This window comes from Neoarius graeffei, chromosome 14 (genome assembly GCF_027579695.1).
Source record: "Neoarius graeffei isolate fNeoGra1 chromosome 14, fNeoGra1.pri, whole genome shotgun sequence".
NCBI lineage: Eukaryota > Metazoa > Chordata > Actinopteri > Siluriformes > Ariidae > Neoarius > Neoarius graeffei.
In genome coordinates, this window is record NC_083582.1 from 3,041,990 (window position 1) to 3,063,961 (window position 21,972).

The window sequence follows — 21,972 nt, forward strand, 5'->3', positions numbered from 1 at the left end:
ATATTTCTGCATAAATATGACCTAAAACATCATCAGATTTTCACACAAGTCCTAAAAGTAGATAAAGAGAACCCAGTTACACAAATGCGACAAAAATATTATACTTGGTCATTTATTTATTGAGGAAAATGATCCAATATTACATATCTGTGAGTGGCAAAAGTATGTGACCCTTTGCTTTCAGTATCTGGTGTGACCCCCTTGTGCAGCAATAACTGCAACTAAACGTTTCCGGTAACTGTTGATCAGTCCTGCACACTGGCTTGGAGGAATTTTAGCCCGTTCCTCCATACAGAACAGCTTCAACTCTGGGATGTTGGTGGGTTTCCTCACATGAACTGCTCGCTTCAGGTCCTTCCACAACATTTCCATTGGATTAAGGTCAGGACTTTGACTTGGCCATTCCAAAACATTAACTTTATTCTTCTTTAACCATTCTTTGGTAGAACGACTTGTGTGCTTAGGGTCGTTGTCTTGCTGCATGACCCACCTTCTCTTGAGATTCGGTTCATGGACAGATGTTCTGACATTTTAATTTAGAATTCACTGGTATAATTCAGAATTCATTGCTCCATCAATGATGGCAAGCCGTCCTGGCCCAGATGCAGCAAAACAGGACCAAACCATGATACTACCACCACCATGTTTCACAGATGGGATAAGGTTCTTATGCTGGAATGCAATGTTTTCCTTTCTCCAAACATAACGCTTCTCATTTAAACCAAAAAGTTCTATTTTGGTCTCATCCGTCCACAAAACATTTTTCCAACAGCCTTCTGGCTTGTCCACGTGATCTTCAGCAAACTGCAGATGAGCAGCAATGTTCTTTTTGGAGAGCAGTGGCTTTCTCCTTGCAACCCTGGCATGCACACCATTGTTATTCAGTGTTCTCCTGATGGTGGACTCATGAACATTAACATTAGCCAATGTGAGAGAGGCCTTCAGTTGCTTAGAAGTTACCCTGGGGTCCTTTGTGACCTCGACGACTATTAGATGCCTTGCTCTTGGAGTGATCTTTGTTGGTCGACCACTCCTGGGGAGGGTAACAATGGTCTTGAATTTCCTCCATTTGTACACAATCTGTCTGACTGTGGATTGGTGGAGTCCAAACTCTTTAGAGATAGTTTTCTAACCTTCTCCAGCCTGATGAGCATCAACAACGCTTTTTCTGAGGTCCTCAGAAATCTCCTTTGTTCGTGCCATGATACACTTCCACAAACGTGTGAAGATCAGACTTTGATAGATCCCTGTTCTTTAAATAAAACAGGGTGCCCACTCACACCTGATTGTCATCCCATTGATTGAAAACACCTGACTCTAATTTCACCTTCAAATTAACTGCTAATCCTAGACGTTCACATACTTTTGCCACTCACAGATATGTAATATTGGATCATTTTCCTCAATAAATAAATGACCAAGTATAATATTTTTGTCTTATTTGTTTAACTGGGTTCTCTTTATCTACTTTAGGACTTGTGTGAAAATCTGATGATGTTTTAGGTCATATTTATGCAGAAATATAGAAAATTCTAAAGGGTTCACAAACTTTCAAGCGCCACTGTATCTGCCCTCTTCTACGTAGTGAAAGAGTCCAGCACAGTATTGTATTGAGAGGCTGCTCTGAGCTCCTGAGCATGTGTTCACATATTAAACATGACACTAATGATAATTTATAACAAGGTAGTGAGATGACACCATCCACAGACATGGGGACGTTGAAGATCACATCTGAGGTCCTGCAGGAGCTGCTGCATTATTACAACCTGTCCCGTCAGGAGTTCATCCACACCTACAACATCGGGCCCCTGGTGTACATCCCCGAGCTGCCGGCCGGAGCCAAGGCCATGTTCGTGATCGTGTACACGCTGATCTTCATGCTGGCGCTGGTGGGAAACAGTTTGGTGGTGTGTGTGGTGGTGAGAAAGGGCTCGAGTCAAAGCGCCACCAGCATCTTCATCTGCTCTCTGGCCATCAGTGACCTTCTCATCACCTTCTTCTGCATCCCCTTCACTCTCCTGCAGAACATCTCAGCCCAGTGGCTCGGAGGTGAGCAGCTCATCATTTTCACACGCAATGAAAGAACATGAAGAAAATGCAGATTGAAGTAATATGAGATTGTGATACGAGTGCAGGACTGATTAGATTCTTTCATTGCTGTAATTACACTCGACTCACTTCATCAGCATCCTCAGCGTGAGTTCCTCACTGCACTTCAATTCCACTGAAGAGAACCTGCACTGACCTGACCACGACATTACCATTCCAGTCTGTTTTGCAGACGGCGTCCTGCAGCTCTATAAAAACCACTTCAGACTGCGTGGGCTGTCAGTTTAATAAAGGCAGCAGTACAAAAGCACTTTAGACTAAAATAATTCAAATAATTGCACATTTTTATAAAGTTACAGAATAAAAGTAGTGGCAAAAAATAAGAATATAAATGATTTATTAGAATAACAATGAAAGAGCATGACTCTGATTCTGCTACTCTTCGTAGGCGTGTCGGAGCGTGATGCTGTTTCCGCTCCTCTTCGTAGGCGTGTCGGAGCGTGATGCTGTTTCCGCTCCTCTTCGTAGGCGTGTCGGAGCGCGACGCTGTTTCCGCTCCTCTTCGTAGGCGTGTCGGAGCGCGACGCTGTTTCCGCTCCTCTTCGTAGGCGTGTCGGAGCGCGACGCTGTTTCCGCTCCTCTTCGTAGGCGTGTCGGAGCGCGACGCTGTTTCCGCTCCTCTTCGTAGGCGTGTCGGAGCGTGACGCTGTTTCTGCTCCTCTTCGTAGGCATGTAAGCACGTGATGCCATTTCTGCTGGTCTTCATAAGTGTGATGGAGTGTGATGCTAATTCCATTCCTCTCTGTCAGCATGTCAGTGCATGACACCATTTCCGCTCCTCTTCATAGGTGTGTTGGAGCATGACACTGTTTCTACTTCTTTTTTTTTATTTATTGCACAATGAGTACCAATATATATATATATATATATATATATATATATATATATATATATATATATATATATATATATATGTGTGTGCATATACCTGTATATACCTATACACACACACACACACACACACACACATACATATATATATATATATATATATATTAGTGCTGTCAAAAATGTCGCGTTATTAACGCGTTAACTTGACTCAATTTTAACGGCGATAATTTTTTTATTGCGAGATTAACGCTCTGTGACATGATGTAGGTTTTTCATAAGCTTTTGAAACTGCCAGGAACTTGGAACAGAGACTTTGGTTAGAAAAACGATAGCAGCTAGCCCCGCCCCGCACAGCCAGAGTCCTCTGCCCTCCTCCCTCAAAGAACCAGCGCGGGCAGGGCGCGCTAGTAGAGATGGGATTTATGGCTCTTTGATGGGATCCGCATCTTTGTGATCCGTTCTTTGAAAAGAGCCGTTCAAAAGACTGGCTCATTTGGCTCTTTTTAAATATTTATTCAGTTTTAAGAAGACAGCGTCTAAAGAAGCCAGATCCCTCTGAACTGTAAACTCAATGCTATCCCAGAAATCCTTCCTGTAATATGCAAATTTGGCCGCCTCTGATTGGACAGCGCGACACATCAACAGGCAGAAAGTGTAAAAGTACAAAATGTGTTAAGTGAGCTGAAACAGTAAAGATCAGATTCAATGCAATATTTATCAACGAACAACTTAAAGTTAATATAATAGTGTACTTTATATTATAATCAAGCATGTCAAGCCTACCATCACTGTGTAACCTGTCTCTCTGATTAGAGACTAACTCAAGCAGTAGATCACTTCACTCATGGTTCTCTTGTTAGTCTCGGGACGAAGAGCCCCGGTGCTCAGCTTAGGTTTCAGTTTGCAGTGGCTGTGTCAATACGTGTTATGCTTTGCAATAAGAAAAACATTGGTACAAAACAAGCCCATTCACTTTTTTATGCTGGTAAGAGAATTACAGTGGTTTTTCGTGTGACAAGAATGTGCGATTAAATTGCGATTAATCGCGAGTTAACTATGACAGTCGCGACATTAATCGCGATTAAATATTTTAATCGCTTGACAGCACTAATATATATATATATATATATATATATATATATATATATATATAAAATAAATCTCTTCTCATGTCCTTTTGTCTTCCCTTATTTCCTTTTACATGCTTTTAAGAACTATGTTACATGGAACTTGGGATGTAAAGAAAAAAGTACTGTTATCCACACACATAGGAGAAAGAGAAAGAAGAGGGAAAAGGGGAAAAAAGGATAAAATAAATTCAGACCTGGGAATAATACAAAACAAATACAACAAGGAGATGTATATAGTTAGACCATTTTCCTCCAAAATCACTAATCTGCCAGCATGCTAATATCACTCGTGATTATACCTATTATTCCTGGGGTACCCATTCAGCCCACAATTTGGTACATTTCTTCATTTGTAATTTATGTGAGAATGTAATTTTTTTCCATCAAATATAAATCATTGATTATTTCTATCCATTCTTCTATTGTGGGTATGTCTGGTTGCAACCAGTGTCTCGTGAGAGTTTTCCTGCCAGCTGATATCAAGACACCAAACAGATATTTATTGAGATATTCATTCAGATTTGAGTGAAAAGCAGTATCTCCTAATACAAAGATGTTAAATTGGAAAGGTATGGGAGTATTAAATACGTTTTCCATTCTTTTATGTATCTCTGACCAGAACTGTGTGATTACTGGACAGTCCCAAAAAATGTGCCAATGATTGGCCTCCTGATTCCCACACAGTCTCCAGCAACTAGAATCTCCCTCTGAAATATGTACTTTCTGCTTTGGAGTAATAAAAAATCTAATCAAACATTTCCATCCAAACTCTCTCCATGAATGTGAGTTCGTACATTTCCATTGGAATTCACAGCAACTAAACCAATCCTCCTTTGATATTATCAGGTTGCCTTCATTCTCCCATTTATTCTTAACATATTCTGTAGAATGAGCCTTTTTAGTCAAAAATCCTTTGTATAATCTAGATATAAGACCCTTATTCAAAAAGGAGTAAGCACCCAATAAAACCTCTTTAACTACTGGGTCATTGTTATCTATATGTTTTTTGATGTCTTGGTCAAAGTAATGATGTAACTGCAGACACCTGTAGAAATCTTGTTTTTCTAGACCTTGGAGAGTTTGAAAATCTTTCAAATTTCCCTTCTCTGTTATAGAGTGGAATGTTGTAATAGTTGTCCAAGCTCTAAATCTACCATCTAGTTGGTCAGGTTTAAAATTTGGATCATCAGCACACCATTTGAGTATTTTGAATTTATCTTGTAAATGGTATTCTTCTCTCACAGAATTCCATATTCTTAGTTGGAATTTTATCCATGGATTTTGGATAGTACTAATAAATTTTCTCAGGTCTGTATTACCTAGTACTGTTTCTATAGAAGGGTTCCTAATCAATGATAATTCAATGTCTTTCCATCTTGCATAGTAGTGTTGATTACATAGATTCAGGAGAGTTTTAATCTGAGCTGAGTGAAAACAGTCTCTCAAATTTGGTACAGTCATACTTCCTTCCTCCCTTGGTAGTTATAAGGTCTTATACCTAACTCTTGGTCTTTTGCCTTGCCAGATGATTCTGGAAATCATTTTATCCCACTCAGAGAATTGTTTAATAGAAATTTCTACAGGAAGAGATTGAAACAAGAACAACAGTCTTGGGAGAATGTTCATTTTCACAGATTCAACCCTTTGAATAAGACTCAAAAATGGATTAGTGTTCCATCTCTGTATATCTAATTTTATTCTGGACAAGAGGGGATCATAATTAATTTTAGCTACTGATGAAATTTCTTTGGGTATCAACACACCCAAATATTTCAGTGTGGTTTGGTCCCATCTCAGAAGAAAATTATCTTGGATTTGTCTTGGAGATGTATATTTCAGTGTGAGAATTTGTGTTTTGTGGATATTTAGTTTATATCCTGCACATTTCCCAAAGGTATCTAGAAGCTTGAATAGTTCAGGAAGTGAGTTAGTGGGTTCCATTAAGTATAGTAGGACATCATCCACATACAGCGCAACCTTGTGTTGGTCTGCATTTATAGATATGCCCCTAATGTTTTCCACTGAGCAAGGGGTTCTATATAGATTGCAAAAAGAAGTGGAGATTGTCCACATCCTTGCCTTGTACCTCGTTCTAAGTTGATGGTATCTGTTAAGTATCCATTTATTTTGATCCATGCACATGAACTCCTGTATAGATCGCTGATTGCCTTAACAAACTTTTTGTGGAAACCAAATCTCTCAAGGATTTTACACAAGAAAGTTCAGCTTACAGAATCGAAGGCTTTCTCAGCATCTAAACTAACTAATAAAGCTTCTAGCCTGTTTTCTTGAATGTGGTTCAGTATATGCAATGTTCGTCTGATATTGTCGCGCGTCTGTCTCTGCAGTATAAATCCTGTTTGATCAGCTTGTATAATCTGTGGAAGAATCCTTTCGACTCTCTTTGCCAGAATTGAAGTATGTAATTTGTAGTCTGTATTAAGAACTGAAATTGGTCTGAATGACCCGCATTCTAGTCTATCTTTTCCTTCTTTAGGGATAACTGAAACTGTGGCTTCTTTCCAAGATGGTGGGATTTTTCCTTCTTTCAAAGCAACATTAAAAGCCTGAAGGAGGCTTGGTGTCAATTCAGACCGGAAAGTCTTGTACCATTCAGAAGGGAACCCATCTGGGCCAGGTGATTTGCTTGCCTTTAATCTGGAGATCGCATCATTCAGCTCTTCTTCAGTTATTTCAGCTATTAATCTATTATTTTGGCTTGTTGATAACGTAGGCAAGTTGAGAGATTCTAAAAATGTTTGGGTTTGGTTCTCGTTTTCTAAATTCGGCTGTGTGTATACAGTAATTGCTTATAATAATTTTGAAATGCCATTTGTATCTCATTTTGTTTGTATACTATAGCTTTAGATTCAGGGTCTCTGATTGTGTAGATTGTACTATCTGCCTGTTGCTTCTGTAATTTCCTTGCCAAGACCTTTGCGAATCTAGGGCCGCTTTCATAGTATTTTTGTTTCGTATAGACCAAGTTTTTTTGTATCTCTTGTGTATACAGATCGTCTATTTTCTTCCTAACTTCCTTTAGTCTTAGGGTAAGATCTAATTTGGGGTCCTTTTTGTGCTGTACCTCCAGCTCTTTTAGTTCCCTGTTCAGCTCTGATGATCTTAATCGTCTTTCTTTCTCTTTATATGAGCAGTATGAAATAATTTCCCCCCTAAGGACAGTTTTCAGTGTGTCCCATAGTATATCTGGGCCTACCTCTCCATTATCATTCTCTGCCAAAGTCCTTACAATTTCTTGTTTCATAGCCATTTTAAATTGTTCACTATTTAGTATGCCTGTATTTAGTCTCCATAGTGTATTCCTAGGATTGTTGTTTATATGAAGTGCTAAAGCGAGAGGAGCATGATCAGATAAGTCAATATTTCCTATCTCACAGTTGTGTATTCTATGACGGTCTCGTTTGAAAATAAAAAAAATAATCAATTCTGGCATACACTGCATGTGGGTAAGAATAATGAGTGTAATTGCGACTAGTTGGATTAAAATCTCTCCAAAGATCAATCACCCCCACTTCTGACATGATGGCCTTAAGTTTCTTATGTAGTGGGGTTAAACTAGATGGCTTCGAACAGTCCAGCCTAGGATTAAGGCGTATGTTCCAGTCTCCTCCACAGATCATAATACCAGTAGCCCCTATCATGAAATCAAACATCTCATCTCATCTCATTACCTCTAGCCGCTTTATCCTTCTACAGGGTCGCAGGCAAGCTGGAGCCTATCCCAGCTGACTACGGGTGAAAGGCGGGGTACACCCTGGACAAGTCGCCAGGTCATCACAGGGCTAACACATAGACACAGACAACCATTCACACTCACATTCATACCTACGGTCAATTTTAGAGTCACCAGTTAACCTAACCTGCATGTCTTTGGACTGTGGGGGAAACCGGAGCACCCGGAGGAAACCCACGCGGACACGGGGAGAACATGCAAACTCCACACAGAAAGGCCCTCGCCGGCCCCGGGGCTCGAACCCAGGACCTTCTTGCTGTGAGGCGACAGCGCTAACCACTACACCACCGTGCCGACGAAATCAAACATGCTTCTATAAAAAGAAAAATCACTACCCGGGGGAGCATATACATTTAGTAGTGTTATTTCAACTCCTTCTATTTTCCCTGAGACGAATATATATCGTCCTTCCTTGTCTTTTGTTTCCTTAATTTCCTCAAAAGGAACCTTATGGTGGTGTAGTGGTTAGCGCTGTCGCCTCACAGCAAGAAGGTCCGGGTTCGAGCCCCGTGGCCGGCGAGGGCCTTTCTGTGCGGAGTTTGCATGTTCTCCCCGTGTCCGCGTGGGTTTCCTCCGGGTGCTCCGGTTTCCCCCACAGTCCAAAGACATGCAGGTTAGGTTAACTGGTGACTCTAAATTGAGCGTAGGTGTGAATGTGAGTGTGAATGGTTGTCTGTGTCTATGTGTCAGCCCTGTGATGACCTGGCGACTTGTCCAGGGTGAACCCCGCCTTTCGCCCGTAGTCAGCTGGGATAGGATCCAGCTCGCCTGCGACCCTGTAGAACAGGATAAAGCGGCTACAGATAATGAGATGAGATGAGAGGTTCTAAGGCAGAATTTTCCCATTTTGATAACAGGTAAACAAAGAGTAAAAAAAAAAAAGGAGTAAACATCCCAAGAACTCTCCTAAACACAGAGAGATAAACTGAATGGAAGAAGTACATTAACAAAACATCTGAAAGTAAAGCTTTCTTATAGATATTATATTTTGCTTCCAAATATGAGACTCCTTCAAAATGAGCCTTTGAGGGAGTCATGGTGGTGTTAACGCACCCTGAAAGGGATAGACCTCTCCTGCTTTAGGCGAAGAGGGCCCCTTGAGATGGCTGTGTAGCCCTGTCGGCCACAAGCATTACTGCGTCCCGATCATATGAAACTAATCAACACTTTAAACAGGAAACTTAAAAAAAAACAGAATATTGGTCAATACAGCAATCAATCCAATTAATTCAACAATATTCATCTTCCAATTAAGAGTTCAGAATAAAGAGTAGGAAACGAACTCACTTAGCCTGTAACTTATCTTAATATCCATTTTGAGAGCTCTTATGAGTTCCTTATCAGACCTCTTGTTGCTTTGAGCCAGGCGTATTTGATGCTCTGACGTGTCGGCCCTGGACCATTTTCCATGAGGATAGGAGCTGGATTTCTCGACTGTCTGGGCTGGGTTGAGCAGGTATAATAGTAACTGGAAAACCTCATCGAGTCATATCCTCCGTCGCTTCAGCAGCAGTCTGGTATAAGCATGTGTCGTCTTTGTAGAACACACAAAGCTTTGCTGGGTAAGGCGTATGAAATTTGATTTGTTTTCCTTTCAATATTTTCTTTGCTTCAGCATATTCCATACGTCTCTTCAGAATTGCAGCCGGGTAGTCATGGTCCACGTAATAGCGGGTTGTGTTATGGAAAAGTTCTTTCTTCTGCCACGCTTTGCGAATCATCTCCTCTTTAACTTTGTAGCTCACAAACTTGACAATGATAGACCGGGGTTTTGCCTCTGGGTTGGTGGGCTTGGCAGTGAGGGTTCTGTGTGCTCTTTCAATTGTAATGTTCATTTCAGGTGATAAGTCCAACGAAACTCTAAGAAGATTTTGCACGAAGTGCGTCATGTTATCGTCCTCCTTTCCTTCAGCTATGCCGTAAATTCTTATGTTGTCTCGGTGAGCCCAACCTTCCTGGTTGATCAGTTTTGCTTCCATGCTAGCATGACGCTGCGTTAGCCTTTCCAGCAGTGTTGTTGCTGCCAGTAGTGTTGTTTCTATTTCATCAATCTGCCCCTCTGCTTCTTCCAGTCTATTGTTTGTTCTGCGTAATTCCTGTTTGATCTCAGTAAAATGTTGTTTGTTGTCTCGTCTAAAGTCCTTAAGTTTGTTCAGTATGCTTTGCAGGCTAGCATCCTCCGCTCCTTCCTCTTCCTCCGGGATTGGAGAGCTACATCGGCTAGCGGTGCTTCCTTGTGTTCGTTCTTCGTCATCCTCATTAGGTTGTAGTCTCCTGCTTCTTGAGGAGCCCCTGCTCTTATTCTTGTCTGCAAACCTTTACTTTACTATCTCCTTGAATATTTCAGGGGTTTTTAATCAAAACCATCGGGGAGCACTGTGATTAAGCAGCCATCTTAGTTTTCAGCAAACCGCTGTTTCTACTTCTAATTGTAGGCTTGTCGGCACATGACGCCAATTCCACTCCTCTTCTTAGGCGTGTTGGTACATGACGCCAATTCCACTCCTCTTCATAGGCATGTTGGTACATGACACCGTTTCTACTTCTAATCGTAGGTGCGTCGGCATGTGACACTGTTTCTGTTCACAGGTGTGTTGGTGTGTAAGACAGTTCCATTTGTCCAGACCACAGCGATCGTGACAGGGATTCTCACCATGACGTGTATCGCAGTGGAGAGATACCAGGGCATCATCCATCCATTCAAAATGAAGAGGCAGTACACGCCGCAGCGAGCCTACAGGATACTGGGTCAGTCATCGGAAAATCTACTTCCTCACCATTCTTTATTCCAGGTGCAGTTCTGATTAACGGCAGCAGTAATGACACGTAACACGTCGCTCAACTCAGGTTGGGCGGGGGGGCTAGCGGTGCAGAGTCAGAACTGAAATTACACGTTGTGTTTTACGCTGCTATATTTACAGCATGGAATTGCATTTAAAAATTAACTCTGGCTGTTGCCATGGCGATCCTATGACGGCGTATTAGGGCCATTGTAGGTTTTAAAAAAAACAAACAATGGAGCTGGGGGGTAATTATTCTGAGAAAAAAAACAAAAGAATTTTCGAGATTAACATTGTACATTTATGAGAAAAAGCTTGGATATTCTCTGAGATTAAAAAGTCACAAATTTGTGAGACAAAAAAACTTTTAAAAAGTGTTTTGTTTTTTTTATTTGCTTGGGGTTTTTTGTCAAGGAACCAGATCGCTTCTCTATGTAAGGTTGGATCGTCATCATCACACCACAGACTGAGCTGAGAGTTTCAGGAAACACAGTCTTTTCTCCTCAATCACGCAGTATAAAAAAATAAAGCATGAAGAGCTTTTCAACATTTCCCAGAATGCACTGCAGCCAGGAAGCATGAGAGTTTTTTCCCCAGAAATGTATTACTTTTAACTCTCGCAAGTTCTGAGGTTTTTTTCCCTGCAGATTTATGACTTTATAATCTCAGAGAACATCTGATTTTTTTTTCTTGGAAAAGTACAACTTTAATTTAATTTGATTTAAAGGAGGTTTTTCTCAGAATACCCCCCCACACACTTTAACTCCATTTTGCTTATGCTTTCTTTCTTTCTTTCTTTCTTTCTTTCTTTCTTTCTTTCTTTAACCAACCAACAAACCATCCATCCATCCTAATATGCCGTTGTATGATCCTGACATGAACATACATGTGATTTTTTTTTCTTTAAAAACAATTGCAAAAAAGTGCTTTTTTAATTTTTCAGCACTGCAGTGTGTTGTGTGTTTATGATTCATCAGTGTATCACACAGGAGGTCCATCTGTGGAGGATTAGAGGAAACATTAAGCTTTAGAGAATGGTCTACAGAAAAAGTAAAAAAAAAATGTGTGTGGCTTAATGTGGAATTATAAACCTTCTGCAATATTAAATACAGTGGATATAAAAAGTTTACACACCCCTGATAGCACTGCAGGATTTTGTGATGTAAAAAACAATGAGAATAAATCATATTGGATCTTTTTCCACCTTTATTCCTCCAGCTGCAAGAACAGCTGGTGAGTACTGGTCAGTTCTTGCATGTGACAAGAGTCTCTGGTATTCTTCACGTGTCAGGGATATGGGCTATGGTGTCTCGATAGAAGCGCTTTCTCAGGAAAAAAACATCCAAGCTCGACTAAATCACCCTAAACCATGACACAATGTGTTCTGATCTGATAAGACCAAGGCAGAATATTTTGGGAAATAATTCCCAAAGATATGTTTGGAGTAAAAACAAGAGTTTATCACCTAAAGAACATCACAGCCACAGTGAAGCATGGTGGTGGGAGCATTGTGCTATGGAGCTGCTTCTCTTCAGCTGGGTCTGAGGATCTAGTCAAGACAGAGGGAATCACGGACAGCTATACATTCTCATGTTTTTTGGCACAAAGCCTGCATGCATCTGTTAGAAAGATGAAGATGAAGAACTATTTGACTTTCCAGCATGATAACGACCTGAAGCACAAATCCAAATCAACAAAGGAACAGCTTCAGAAGATGATCAATGTTTTGGAAAGGTTCAGTCAGAGTTCAGATCTAAATCCTGTCCAAAACCTGTGAAAGACTTGAAGAGGGCTGCGTACAGGAGATCTGCTCACTGCCTAATAGATCTGGAGCAGATTTGGAAGGAAGAGAGGAATAAAAGAATGACCAAATAACTCATTTGTATAAACAATGAGTGCTGAATTACAAGCCTTTAATAAAGTATTAGTTAAGCGGTGTGTAAACTTATGCAACCAGGTATGTAGGTTATCTAAAACAATTCTATTAATTTCTCACTTGAATGGTCTTGTGTGGCAGCGGGGGCGTGGTCAAGCACCGGTCTGTGACAGGAGGGCGGAGTCAGGGAAGGTAAGTGGCAGAATCACTACACCTGATGGCAATTAACGTGTTTGTGTGTGTCTTCCCAGTGACCGCACCCTATTTAGGTAGGGAGAGCGAGAGCAGAGGGCTCATCCCTGAACTAGACACCGGTTGTGTGTGTGTGTGTGTGTGTGTGTGTGTCTGTTTGGTGTTCAGATTGTTCACTGAAAAGTGTGGCAATAAAGCCTACTTTGAACCTGATCTCTGTCCTGACATCCTCTGTGCTCCACCCACGCATACTGAACTGCCACATCTTGGTTGGTATTTCGCATTAAAGATGGAAAAATAATCAAATTATTTTGGTTTCTTCCTTTTTAAAAAAATTTACACACCCTCTGTAATTTTAAGGGGGTGTGTAAACTTTTATATCCACTGTATGTAACAAAATAAGTTGCTTTTATACTGTATATCTAAAGAGTTTCCTGGTTGCCTTATTATCATTATATAACATGTTGTGAATATAAATGCATACTCATTAATAATAATAATAATAATAAAATAATGAATTAATAATTATTTATGAGTGTGTTTTGTATTTACAGGCTTGGTGTGGCTGATCTCAGTCATGGTGGGATCGCCCATGCTGTTCGTCCAGAAGTTAGAGGTGAATTATTAAAGTTATTAAAGTTTAAAGTGGTCGACTCTCTCAGTGAGGCTCCAGCTTGCCTGTGACCCTGTACAGGATAAGTCATCTCATCTCATTATCTGTAGCCACTTTATCCTGTTCTACAGGGTCGCAGGCAAGCTGGAGCCTATCCCAGCTGACTACGGGTGAAAGGCGGGGTTCACCCTGGACAAGTCGCCAGGTCATCACAGGGCTGACACATAGACACAGACAACCATTCACACTCACATTCACACCTACGCTCAATTTAGAGTCACCAGTTAACCTAACCTGCATGTCTTTGGACTGTGGGGGAAACCGGAGCACCCGGAGGAAACCCACGCGGACACGGGGAGAACATGCAAACTCCACACAGAAAGGCCCTCGCCGGCCCCGGGGCTCGAACCCAGGACCTTCTTGCTGTGAGGCAACAGCGCTAACCACTACACCACTGTGCCGCCTACAGGATAAGTGGCTACAGATAATGGATGGATGGATGGATGGACTCTCTCAGCATTCTCGTTAGTGATTAATGACAGAAATGTCAAGATGCTGAAACGTAACTCAATCGGTGTCCAGTTTCACCCATTTCTTCACACAGACATGATGTCTGCAAACAAGGACCAAACCACCATCAGGGGTTTACACTCGCACTCAGACGTCCTGTACGAGTGCTGATTGAGTTCTATTTAGTTGAACTTTATATGGTTGGTTTGTTTCCTTGGCTGTTTGAGTATTGGGACTTCAACAGAACATTACACTCAGTGTTACTGTATCACTTATTCAGTTGGCACTAGAACTTTATCTAGAAGTTCAGCACTTCTGGTACCTGACTTTTGCACTCATTGTACATCACTCTGGATAAGAGCATCTGCTAAATGCCATGTAATGTCATGGAATGGAATGGAATTATTTAAATGCTTTTTATTTCATCAAAATTGATTAAATGCTTCCAAAGATACAGAGAATGAAAACTACAGGATCAGGATGATTTATTAGATCCAGGTCGAATGTACAGCGCCCTCCACAATTATTGGCACCCCTCATTAAGATATGTTCTTAGGCTTCTAATAAATTCATTTCTTTTAATAATATAGGACAACAATGCAAAAAAAGAGAAAAATCCAACTTTAATTCAAGTGCATTTATTCAGTGGGGAAAAAATCCCACATTTAGAAATAATTATTTTACATGAAATCATATGTGCCATAATTATTGTCACCCCTGATGTTAATACTTTGTACAACCCCCTTTTGCCAATAAGACAGCACTTAATCTTCTCCTATAACATTTCACAAGATGGGAGAATACAAAGAGAGGGATCTTTGACCATTCCTCTTTGCACAATCTCTCTAAATCATCCAGAGTCCTGGGTCCTCTCCTATGCACTCTCCTCTTCAACTCACCCCACAGGTTTTCAATTGGGTTGAGGTCTGGGGACTGAGATGGCCATGGGAGGAGCTTGATTTTGTGTCTGGTGAACCATTTTTGTGTAGATTTGGCCACATGTTTAGGGTCATTATCTTGCTGAAAGACCCAGTGACGACCCATCTTCAGCTTTCGGGCATAGGCCACCAGATTTTGATTTAAAATCTCATCTCATCTCATTATCTGTAGCCGCTTTATCCTGTTCTACAGGGTCACAGGCAAGCTGGAGCCTATCCCAGCTGACTACGGGCGAAAGGCAGGGTTCACCCTGGACAAGTCACCAGGTCATCGCAGGGCTGACATTGATTTAAAATGTCCTGGTATTTCAAAGAGTTCATGATGCCATGCATCCTAACAAGGTTCCCGGGGCCTTTGGAAGAGAAACAGGCCCACAGCATCACCGATCCTCAACCATACTTCACAGTGGGCATGAGGTGCTTTTCCGCATACTCATCTTTTGTGATGTATTAGAGTGTTTGTTGCCAAAAAGCTCTATCTTGGTCTCATCTGACCAAAGCACATGGTCCCAGTTGAAGTCCCAGTACTGCTTAGCGAACTCCAGACGTTTATGTTTATGCTTGTAAGTGAGAAAAGGTATTTTCCGTGCATGCCTCCCAAACAGCTTGTTGGCATGTAGATAGTGCCTGATGGTTGTTATGGAGACTTTGTGACCCCAAGATGCTACTCTTGTTAGGGGTGGTGGAGGTATGGTGAGACAGGATCCAAAAGCAGAACACGACTCAGACAGTAATCCAATAAATGAGGTGGTTTTAATCCAGGAAAAAAGTAGCAAAAATAGTCCATGTAAAAAAGGAGACAAAAACTTGACAAAACAAATGAGGCAGACAAGGACAAGAAAAACACTAGTGCAAAAAAATATGAACAAGAAAAAACTGCTAGTGCAAAAAACCATAAATGAGAAAAAGCTAGTGCAAAAAACCATGAACAAGGGAAAAACACTGGAGAGAAAAAAAGCATTAAGGCACAGAAACGGCTAGGGAAAAACAAACGAGATGTTCTGGCAAAAACAGAGTCTGAGAATGGTTTATTTATACACAGCAGTGAAAACCAGGAAGTGAATAAGGGTGAGAGGGAATTCCTGTCCTGGCTCTGGATCGGCACCGGCGTGAGAGATCCATAATCTCCGGAGTGGATGTCCAGGGCAGAGCATGACAACTCTTTGATGCAATTCTCTAACAGTGAGCTTTGGAGAACTTTTTACTTCTCTTACCATCCTCCTCATTGTGCGTGGTGGCAAGATAAACTTGCATCCTCGGCCAGGCTTGTTTGCCACTGTTCCAGTTGTTTTAAACTTCTTGATGATTCCTCTGACTGTAGATATGGGCAGGTGTAGGCGAGTGGCTATTTTCTTGTAGCCATTGCCTGACTTATGAAGGTCAATACACATCTGCCTTACTTGAATGGTGTGTTCTCTTGTCTTTCCCATGTTGAAGAGTGGATAAGAGAACTAGGCCTCTGTGTCACATCATATTCATACCCCAGGGAAACAGGATGTGATGAATTACTAATTAAAGGTTCCTAGATACTCTGATCAACTTTATAAACTACAGTAGAAATGACAGAAATGCTTCAATTACATTTATTTTCTAGGAATTGTTATGGGTGCCAATAATTGTGGAACAGGTAATTTTATGAAAAAAATTATTTCTTAGTCAGGGATTTTTAAATTTTTTTAATTCACCTGAGTTAAGGGTTACATTTTTCTACCATTTTCAGTGTGAGATTATGCTTCTGCAATAAAAATTGAATTTATTTTAAGACTTTTAACACATCTTAACCAGGGGTGCCAATAATTGTGGAGGGCACTGTAATTATAAACAGAAACAGTACCAAATTATGGACCCCATTTTTTATTTATTTTTACATATTTTGATACTTATTCTGCAATAAATTAAAAAAAAAATTGGGTATTGTCAGCACAGGTAGGTCTACCTGCTGAGCATTTCTGCCTGAAGCACCTCTGATGGTGCCGTTGGGCCAGCTGCTGCAGGGTCATCAGCCAGGAGATACCTTTCCCTGATGTTTTGCTCCTTTAATCCCAGAACATCTCAGGTTGGTGGAGCAGCGGCGGGGACGTCTCCCTGCCACCCCCTTCAGCTGGCCCTAGGATCCCTGTTTACCCCACGCTTTATCCTTTCTGCAGAACCACAGCCAGAAACTTCCTCTTTCCGCCTCTTCTGCCAGGTCTGAGAGTGCCTTCTTCTGTTTGCAGCCTGTGATACCAAGCATCTTCAGGAGCCACTGGGTGGATACCCCAGTGTAGCCTCTGCAGCCAATTTCCACTGGGTAGGTGAGAGCCCTCCACCCAGCTTGTGAGCACACAGCTGCAAGATCTGTGTACCTCTCCTTTTTACACTCAAAGGCAGCCTCTATCCCCTCCTCCCATGGGACAGACAGTTCGACCATGATGACCGTTTTGGTCGGAATAGACCAGAGGACAATATCAGGCCGTAAGGAGGTTGTGGTTATCTCAGTGGGGAACTTCAACTGGCAGTCAAGATCAGCTGCCATGCTCCACTCACCTCCAGGTAACAAGAGAGACCACTCCTTCAGGTTGCTGCTCTGCCCTCCCCCCCTTGCATGACAAACTGGATCCGCCACTGTGATGTTGTTGGGCTGGCCCTATTTACCTCCAGTCTGCGTGTTTCCAGGGTTTCTGCAAGCTTGCGCAGAGCTAGATCATGACGCCATCTGTACCAACCCTGCATTAGTGCTGTCTTGCACCCAGAAAGGATGTGCTGCAGGCTTGGGCTCTGGGAGGAGCATAGGTGGCAGTTCTCCTTTGATCCATACCACAGATGTAAGTTCTGGGGACTTGGAAGGGTGTCGTATATGGCCCTGATGAGGAAGCTAAGCCTTGCTTGGGGCATCCTCCACATGTCAGCCCATGTGATGTTCCTGTTAACAATGGCCTCCCAGGTGGTCCATCTACCTTGTTGGTGTTGACTCTCAGCTCTGATCTTGTAGCACTCCTCCTCCATTTTCAGCACTTTGGAGATCATGAGGTCTCTCCTTTCCCTTTCTGTTGCCTTGGACCACATTTTGGATGTGGCTCCCCATCCTAGGCCTGTCCTTCCTGACTGTGGTAACCCAACAATCTCTTGGAGTTTTAACTGGCTGATAGCCTGGTCAACTGTCTGCATTGCACTCCACTTATATCCTGTATGGACCTGGACTCTGGTATTTTGCACAAGCAGGTCAGGCAAGTCTTTTAGTTCAAATACAAGCCTCATCTTCTCCTGCTTGTAGCCCTGACTAATGGATTTCAGTGGAAGTTGCATGATGTTTCTCCCAAACAGTGCCACATTGGAGAGACCACAAGGAAGGCCAAGCCATTTCCTAATGAAACTATTTGCCTTCCTGCCCATTTTCAGGGCTGTTGCCAAAGTGATATCACACAGTTTCAGGGGCCACATCAGACACTGATACAGGGTAAACTGATAACGCCAGACTTTGAATTTCCCTGGAAGGCAGCTTTGGTCAATTTTGGCCAGACCATCTGTGAGCTGGGATGTTACTGAGGCATCCATATGATGGTCAGACACGTCAGCTGTGTAGAGCCTTTCAAGGCTTCAGACGGGTTGATGCACCAGAAGTGGAATTTTCTCACCATCAATTGAGAAGCAGATGCTATCATTCCTGACTCCCTTCTGGATAGACAGACTGTGGGACCTAGCTGGCTTTATTCTCATCCTGGCCCATGCAAGCAGCTCCTCAAACCTCTTTAGGAGTCTGACAGTGCATGCAGCTGTCTGGAGGACAGTGGTGACATCATCTATGTAGCTTCTTATAGCTGGGAGTCTATGACCTAACTGAGACCTGACTCCTTGAACCATCTGTCTACCACCAATTAGGATGATCTCAAACGCTGCTGTAAATAAGATGGGAGAGATAGAACAGCCCATTGCTATTCCTTTCTCCAGCTGGTGCCAACCAGCTGAAATCGACTTGGATGTAGCAGACATGAAAAGTGATAAAGTACTTCTCCACTAAGGTCTGAATGCATGGTGGAACATGGAAGAAGTTGACCACAAAGGCGATCAGCTGGTGAGGAACAGAGCTGTAAGCATTTGCAAGGTCCAGCTAAACTACATGGAGATCTGATCTGTTTCTCGCTGTCTGGATTTGTTCCCAGATCATCACAGAGTGCTCCACACAGCCAGGGAATCCCAGAACTCCTGCCTTCTGGCAACTGGTATCGATATATTTCCATGAAACTTGCCACCCAACAGGAACATTTTATGCAGAACCCATTTTTGACAATCTCTCTCTCTCTCTCACACACACACACACACATACGCGCACACACACATCCTCGGTAATTATCTGAGTTAAACCACGTGAGCTGAGACCACAGAAACACCAGTATGTCAGAAAATACAGACACTTTTGTAATTTGAAATATTATTGATCAAGAAGGAGCTGAAATTGTCATGCTCTGCTCCGGACGTCCAATCCAGAGATTATGAATCTCTCATGCCAGTGCCAATCCAAATCTGGAATGGGAATTCCTTCATGCCTGCATTCACTTCCTGGTTTTCTCTGCTGTTATAAAAATGCCATTCTCAGACAGGAACTTTGCCAGAACGTCTCGCTTTGCTTCTAGCCATTTCTGTGCCTCTGTTATGTTTCACAGATGTTTGCTCAAGCTCATTTTTTTAATTTCATGGTTTTTGCACTAAGGGTTCATGTTCTAGTTCATGGGGTTTTGCACTAGGGTTTTTTTTTCTTGTTTTTGTTTTTTTTGTCCTAGCATTTTTGTCTTTGCCTGTTTTGTGTTTTTGTCTAGTTTTCTGTCTCTTGTTATCTGGATTATTTTTCCCATTTGTTTTTGTCCTGTTAGTGCCACGCGCTTGTTAGTGCCATGCCCTTGCCACGCCCTTGTGCCACGCCCTTTTCCCTGGATTAAATCTCTCTATTTATTTGATTACTGTCTGTGTTCTGCTTGTGGATCCTTATCCCACCACACCTCCACAACCCCTAACAGTACGTTCTGGCCAACATGGATCAGTGGAACTCACCTGTCTGAGAATGGCCATCCAGCAGCAAGGGACTCTCCTTGGGACCCATCAGCAAGACCTCCAACAGATTACACAGAACCACCACACAAATGCAGCACTATCAAGCCATGCCTACCTCTCCCCAGCAGTCTCCAACTTCAGCTCCTGCCACTGCCTTTTCCCGCGAACCGAGACTCCCAGCGCCTCAGCCCTATGATGGAGAGCCAGGTACTTGTAGATCATTCTTGTCTCAATGCTCATTGATCATGGAGCTGCAACCTCTGACCTTCCCCACAGAACGCTCCCGGGTGGCATATATCATCACACTCCTCCCTGGCAAGGCCAGGGAATGGGAAACAGAGGTCTGGGACGCTGATGCTCCCTTCTGCTCCTGTTTCAAAGATTTCTCCGAAGAGATGAGGTGAACTTTCGACAGCTCTCTGTCCAGCCGGGAGGCCGCTAGGGAACTTTTGGAGCTGTGGCAGGGGTCCCGGTCTGCCTCAGACTATGCCATCGAGTTCCGGACATTGGCGGCATCATGCGGTTGGAACGAGAATGCCCAGGTTGATGCGTTCCTACATAGCTTGTCTGACATCATTAAGGATGAGCTGGTATCACGGGAACTGCCGTCGGACCTCTCCAATCTCATGGACCTTGCCAACTGCATCAACACCCGGATCCAGCAATGGAGGAGAGAGAAGACCTGCCCCAGCTTCACCTCCTCTCCACCTCCTGCCATGTCCATCGAACCTATGCAAGTAGACCGGGTACAGGTGTTAGTGGAGGAACGACAATGCCGGTGGAGCGCAGGGTCCTGTTTCTACTGCGGTCAGCAAGGGCACATCTGCCGAGCCTGCCCGCTAAAAGGACAAGCCCCACCAGTGAATCGAGGGGCCCTGGTGGGCAACACTCGGAACCAGCCCCCTGCTGATCGACTGTTACTCCCTGTCATCATTATCCACAACAACCAGCATCACCATCTCCAGGCCCTTGTCAACTCAGGGGCAGACAGGAACCTAATCTGCTCTGCCACTGCCAAGCGTCTGGGAATTCCGCTACTTGCCCTCGACATCCCTCTCACAGTCCTGACACTCAATGGCACCGGCTTGACCACCATCACCCACCTTACCCCCCTGCTCACCCTGAGGATTTCTGGTAACCATTCAGAAACCATCCAGCTCCATGTCATGAACAACCCCCACATACCCATCATCCTAGGATTACCCTGGTTAACGCTGCACAACCCTCACCTAAACTGGGCCAATAACACCATCCTAGGCTGAAGCCATTCCTGCCTAGCTTTCTGCCTGAACTCCACTCTGCCTCCCGCCAGACCACTGCAGCCTCCAGCCAGCGAGTTTCCCAACCTCTCTCATGTGCCTCTGGAATACCTGGATTTAAGACTTGTTTTCAGCAAGACCCAAGCAGTGTCCCTCCCTCCTCACAGACCGTATGACTGTGGAATCGACCTCCTGCCTGGGACAGCGCCACCCAAAGGGCGACTCTACTCTCTGTCTCCCATCAAAAGGCAAGCTATGGAGAAGTACATCTCTGAGTCTCTGGCAGCTGGGATCATCCGCCCTTCTTCCTCCCCAGCAGGGGCAGGATTCTTCTTCGTGAATAAGAAGGACAAGTCGCTCCGCCCATGCATTGATTATCGAGGTCTCAATGCCATCACAGTCAAGAACTGCTACCCACTACCGCTCATGACTACGGCCTTTGAACTACTCCAGGGAGCCAAGATATTCACCAAGTTGGGCTTACGCAATGCCTACCATCTCGTCAGGATCAGAGAGGGGGACGAGTGGAAGACGGCCTTCAACACCACCACTGGCCACTATGAGTACCCCGTGGTCCCTTTCAGCCTGACCAATGCGCCCGCAGTCTTCCAGGCACTTGTCAACGGCGTCCTGAGGGAATTTCTCAACATCTTCATTTTCATGTACCTGGATGACATCCTGATCTTCTCTTGCTCCCTGGAGGAACATCGGGGCCACGTCCGGCAGGTCCTCCAGCGCCTGCTAGAAAATAAGCTATATGTCAAGGCAGAGAAAAGTGAATTTCACCAAAGCTCTGTCTCGTTTCTGGGGTTCATCATCTCCCTGGCTAGGATCCAGATGGACCCCCTCAAGCTTGAGGCAGTCGGTGACTGGCCCACCCCATCCTTGCGACGAGAGCTCCAGCATTTCTTGGGATTCGCCAATTTCTACAGGTGCTTTATCTGCAACTTCAGCA

General features: G+C 43.2%; 1 protein-coding gene across 1 annotated transcript in view; it reads left to right on the plus strand.

Annotated features, from left to right (window-relative positions):
* Positions 1 to 1,706: 1,706 nt before the first annotated feature.
* The window catches only part of qrfprb (pyroglutamylated RFamide peptide receptor b), a 28,996-nt gene continuing 8,730 nt past the window's right edge, over positions 1,707 to 21,972 (plus strand). Inside the window, exons 1-3 of the mRNA XM_060938701.1 lie at positions 1,707 to 2,049; positions 10,414 to 10,572; positions 13,227 to 13,288. Coding sequence (XP_060794684.1) covers positions 1,710 to 2,049; positions 10,414 to 10,572; positions 13,227 to 13,288 — 561 coding nt within the window. The 5' untranslated portion in view covers positions 1,707 to 1,709. The remainder of the gene's footprint in view (positions 2,050 to 10,413; positions 10,573 to 13,226; positions 13,289 to 21,972) is intronic.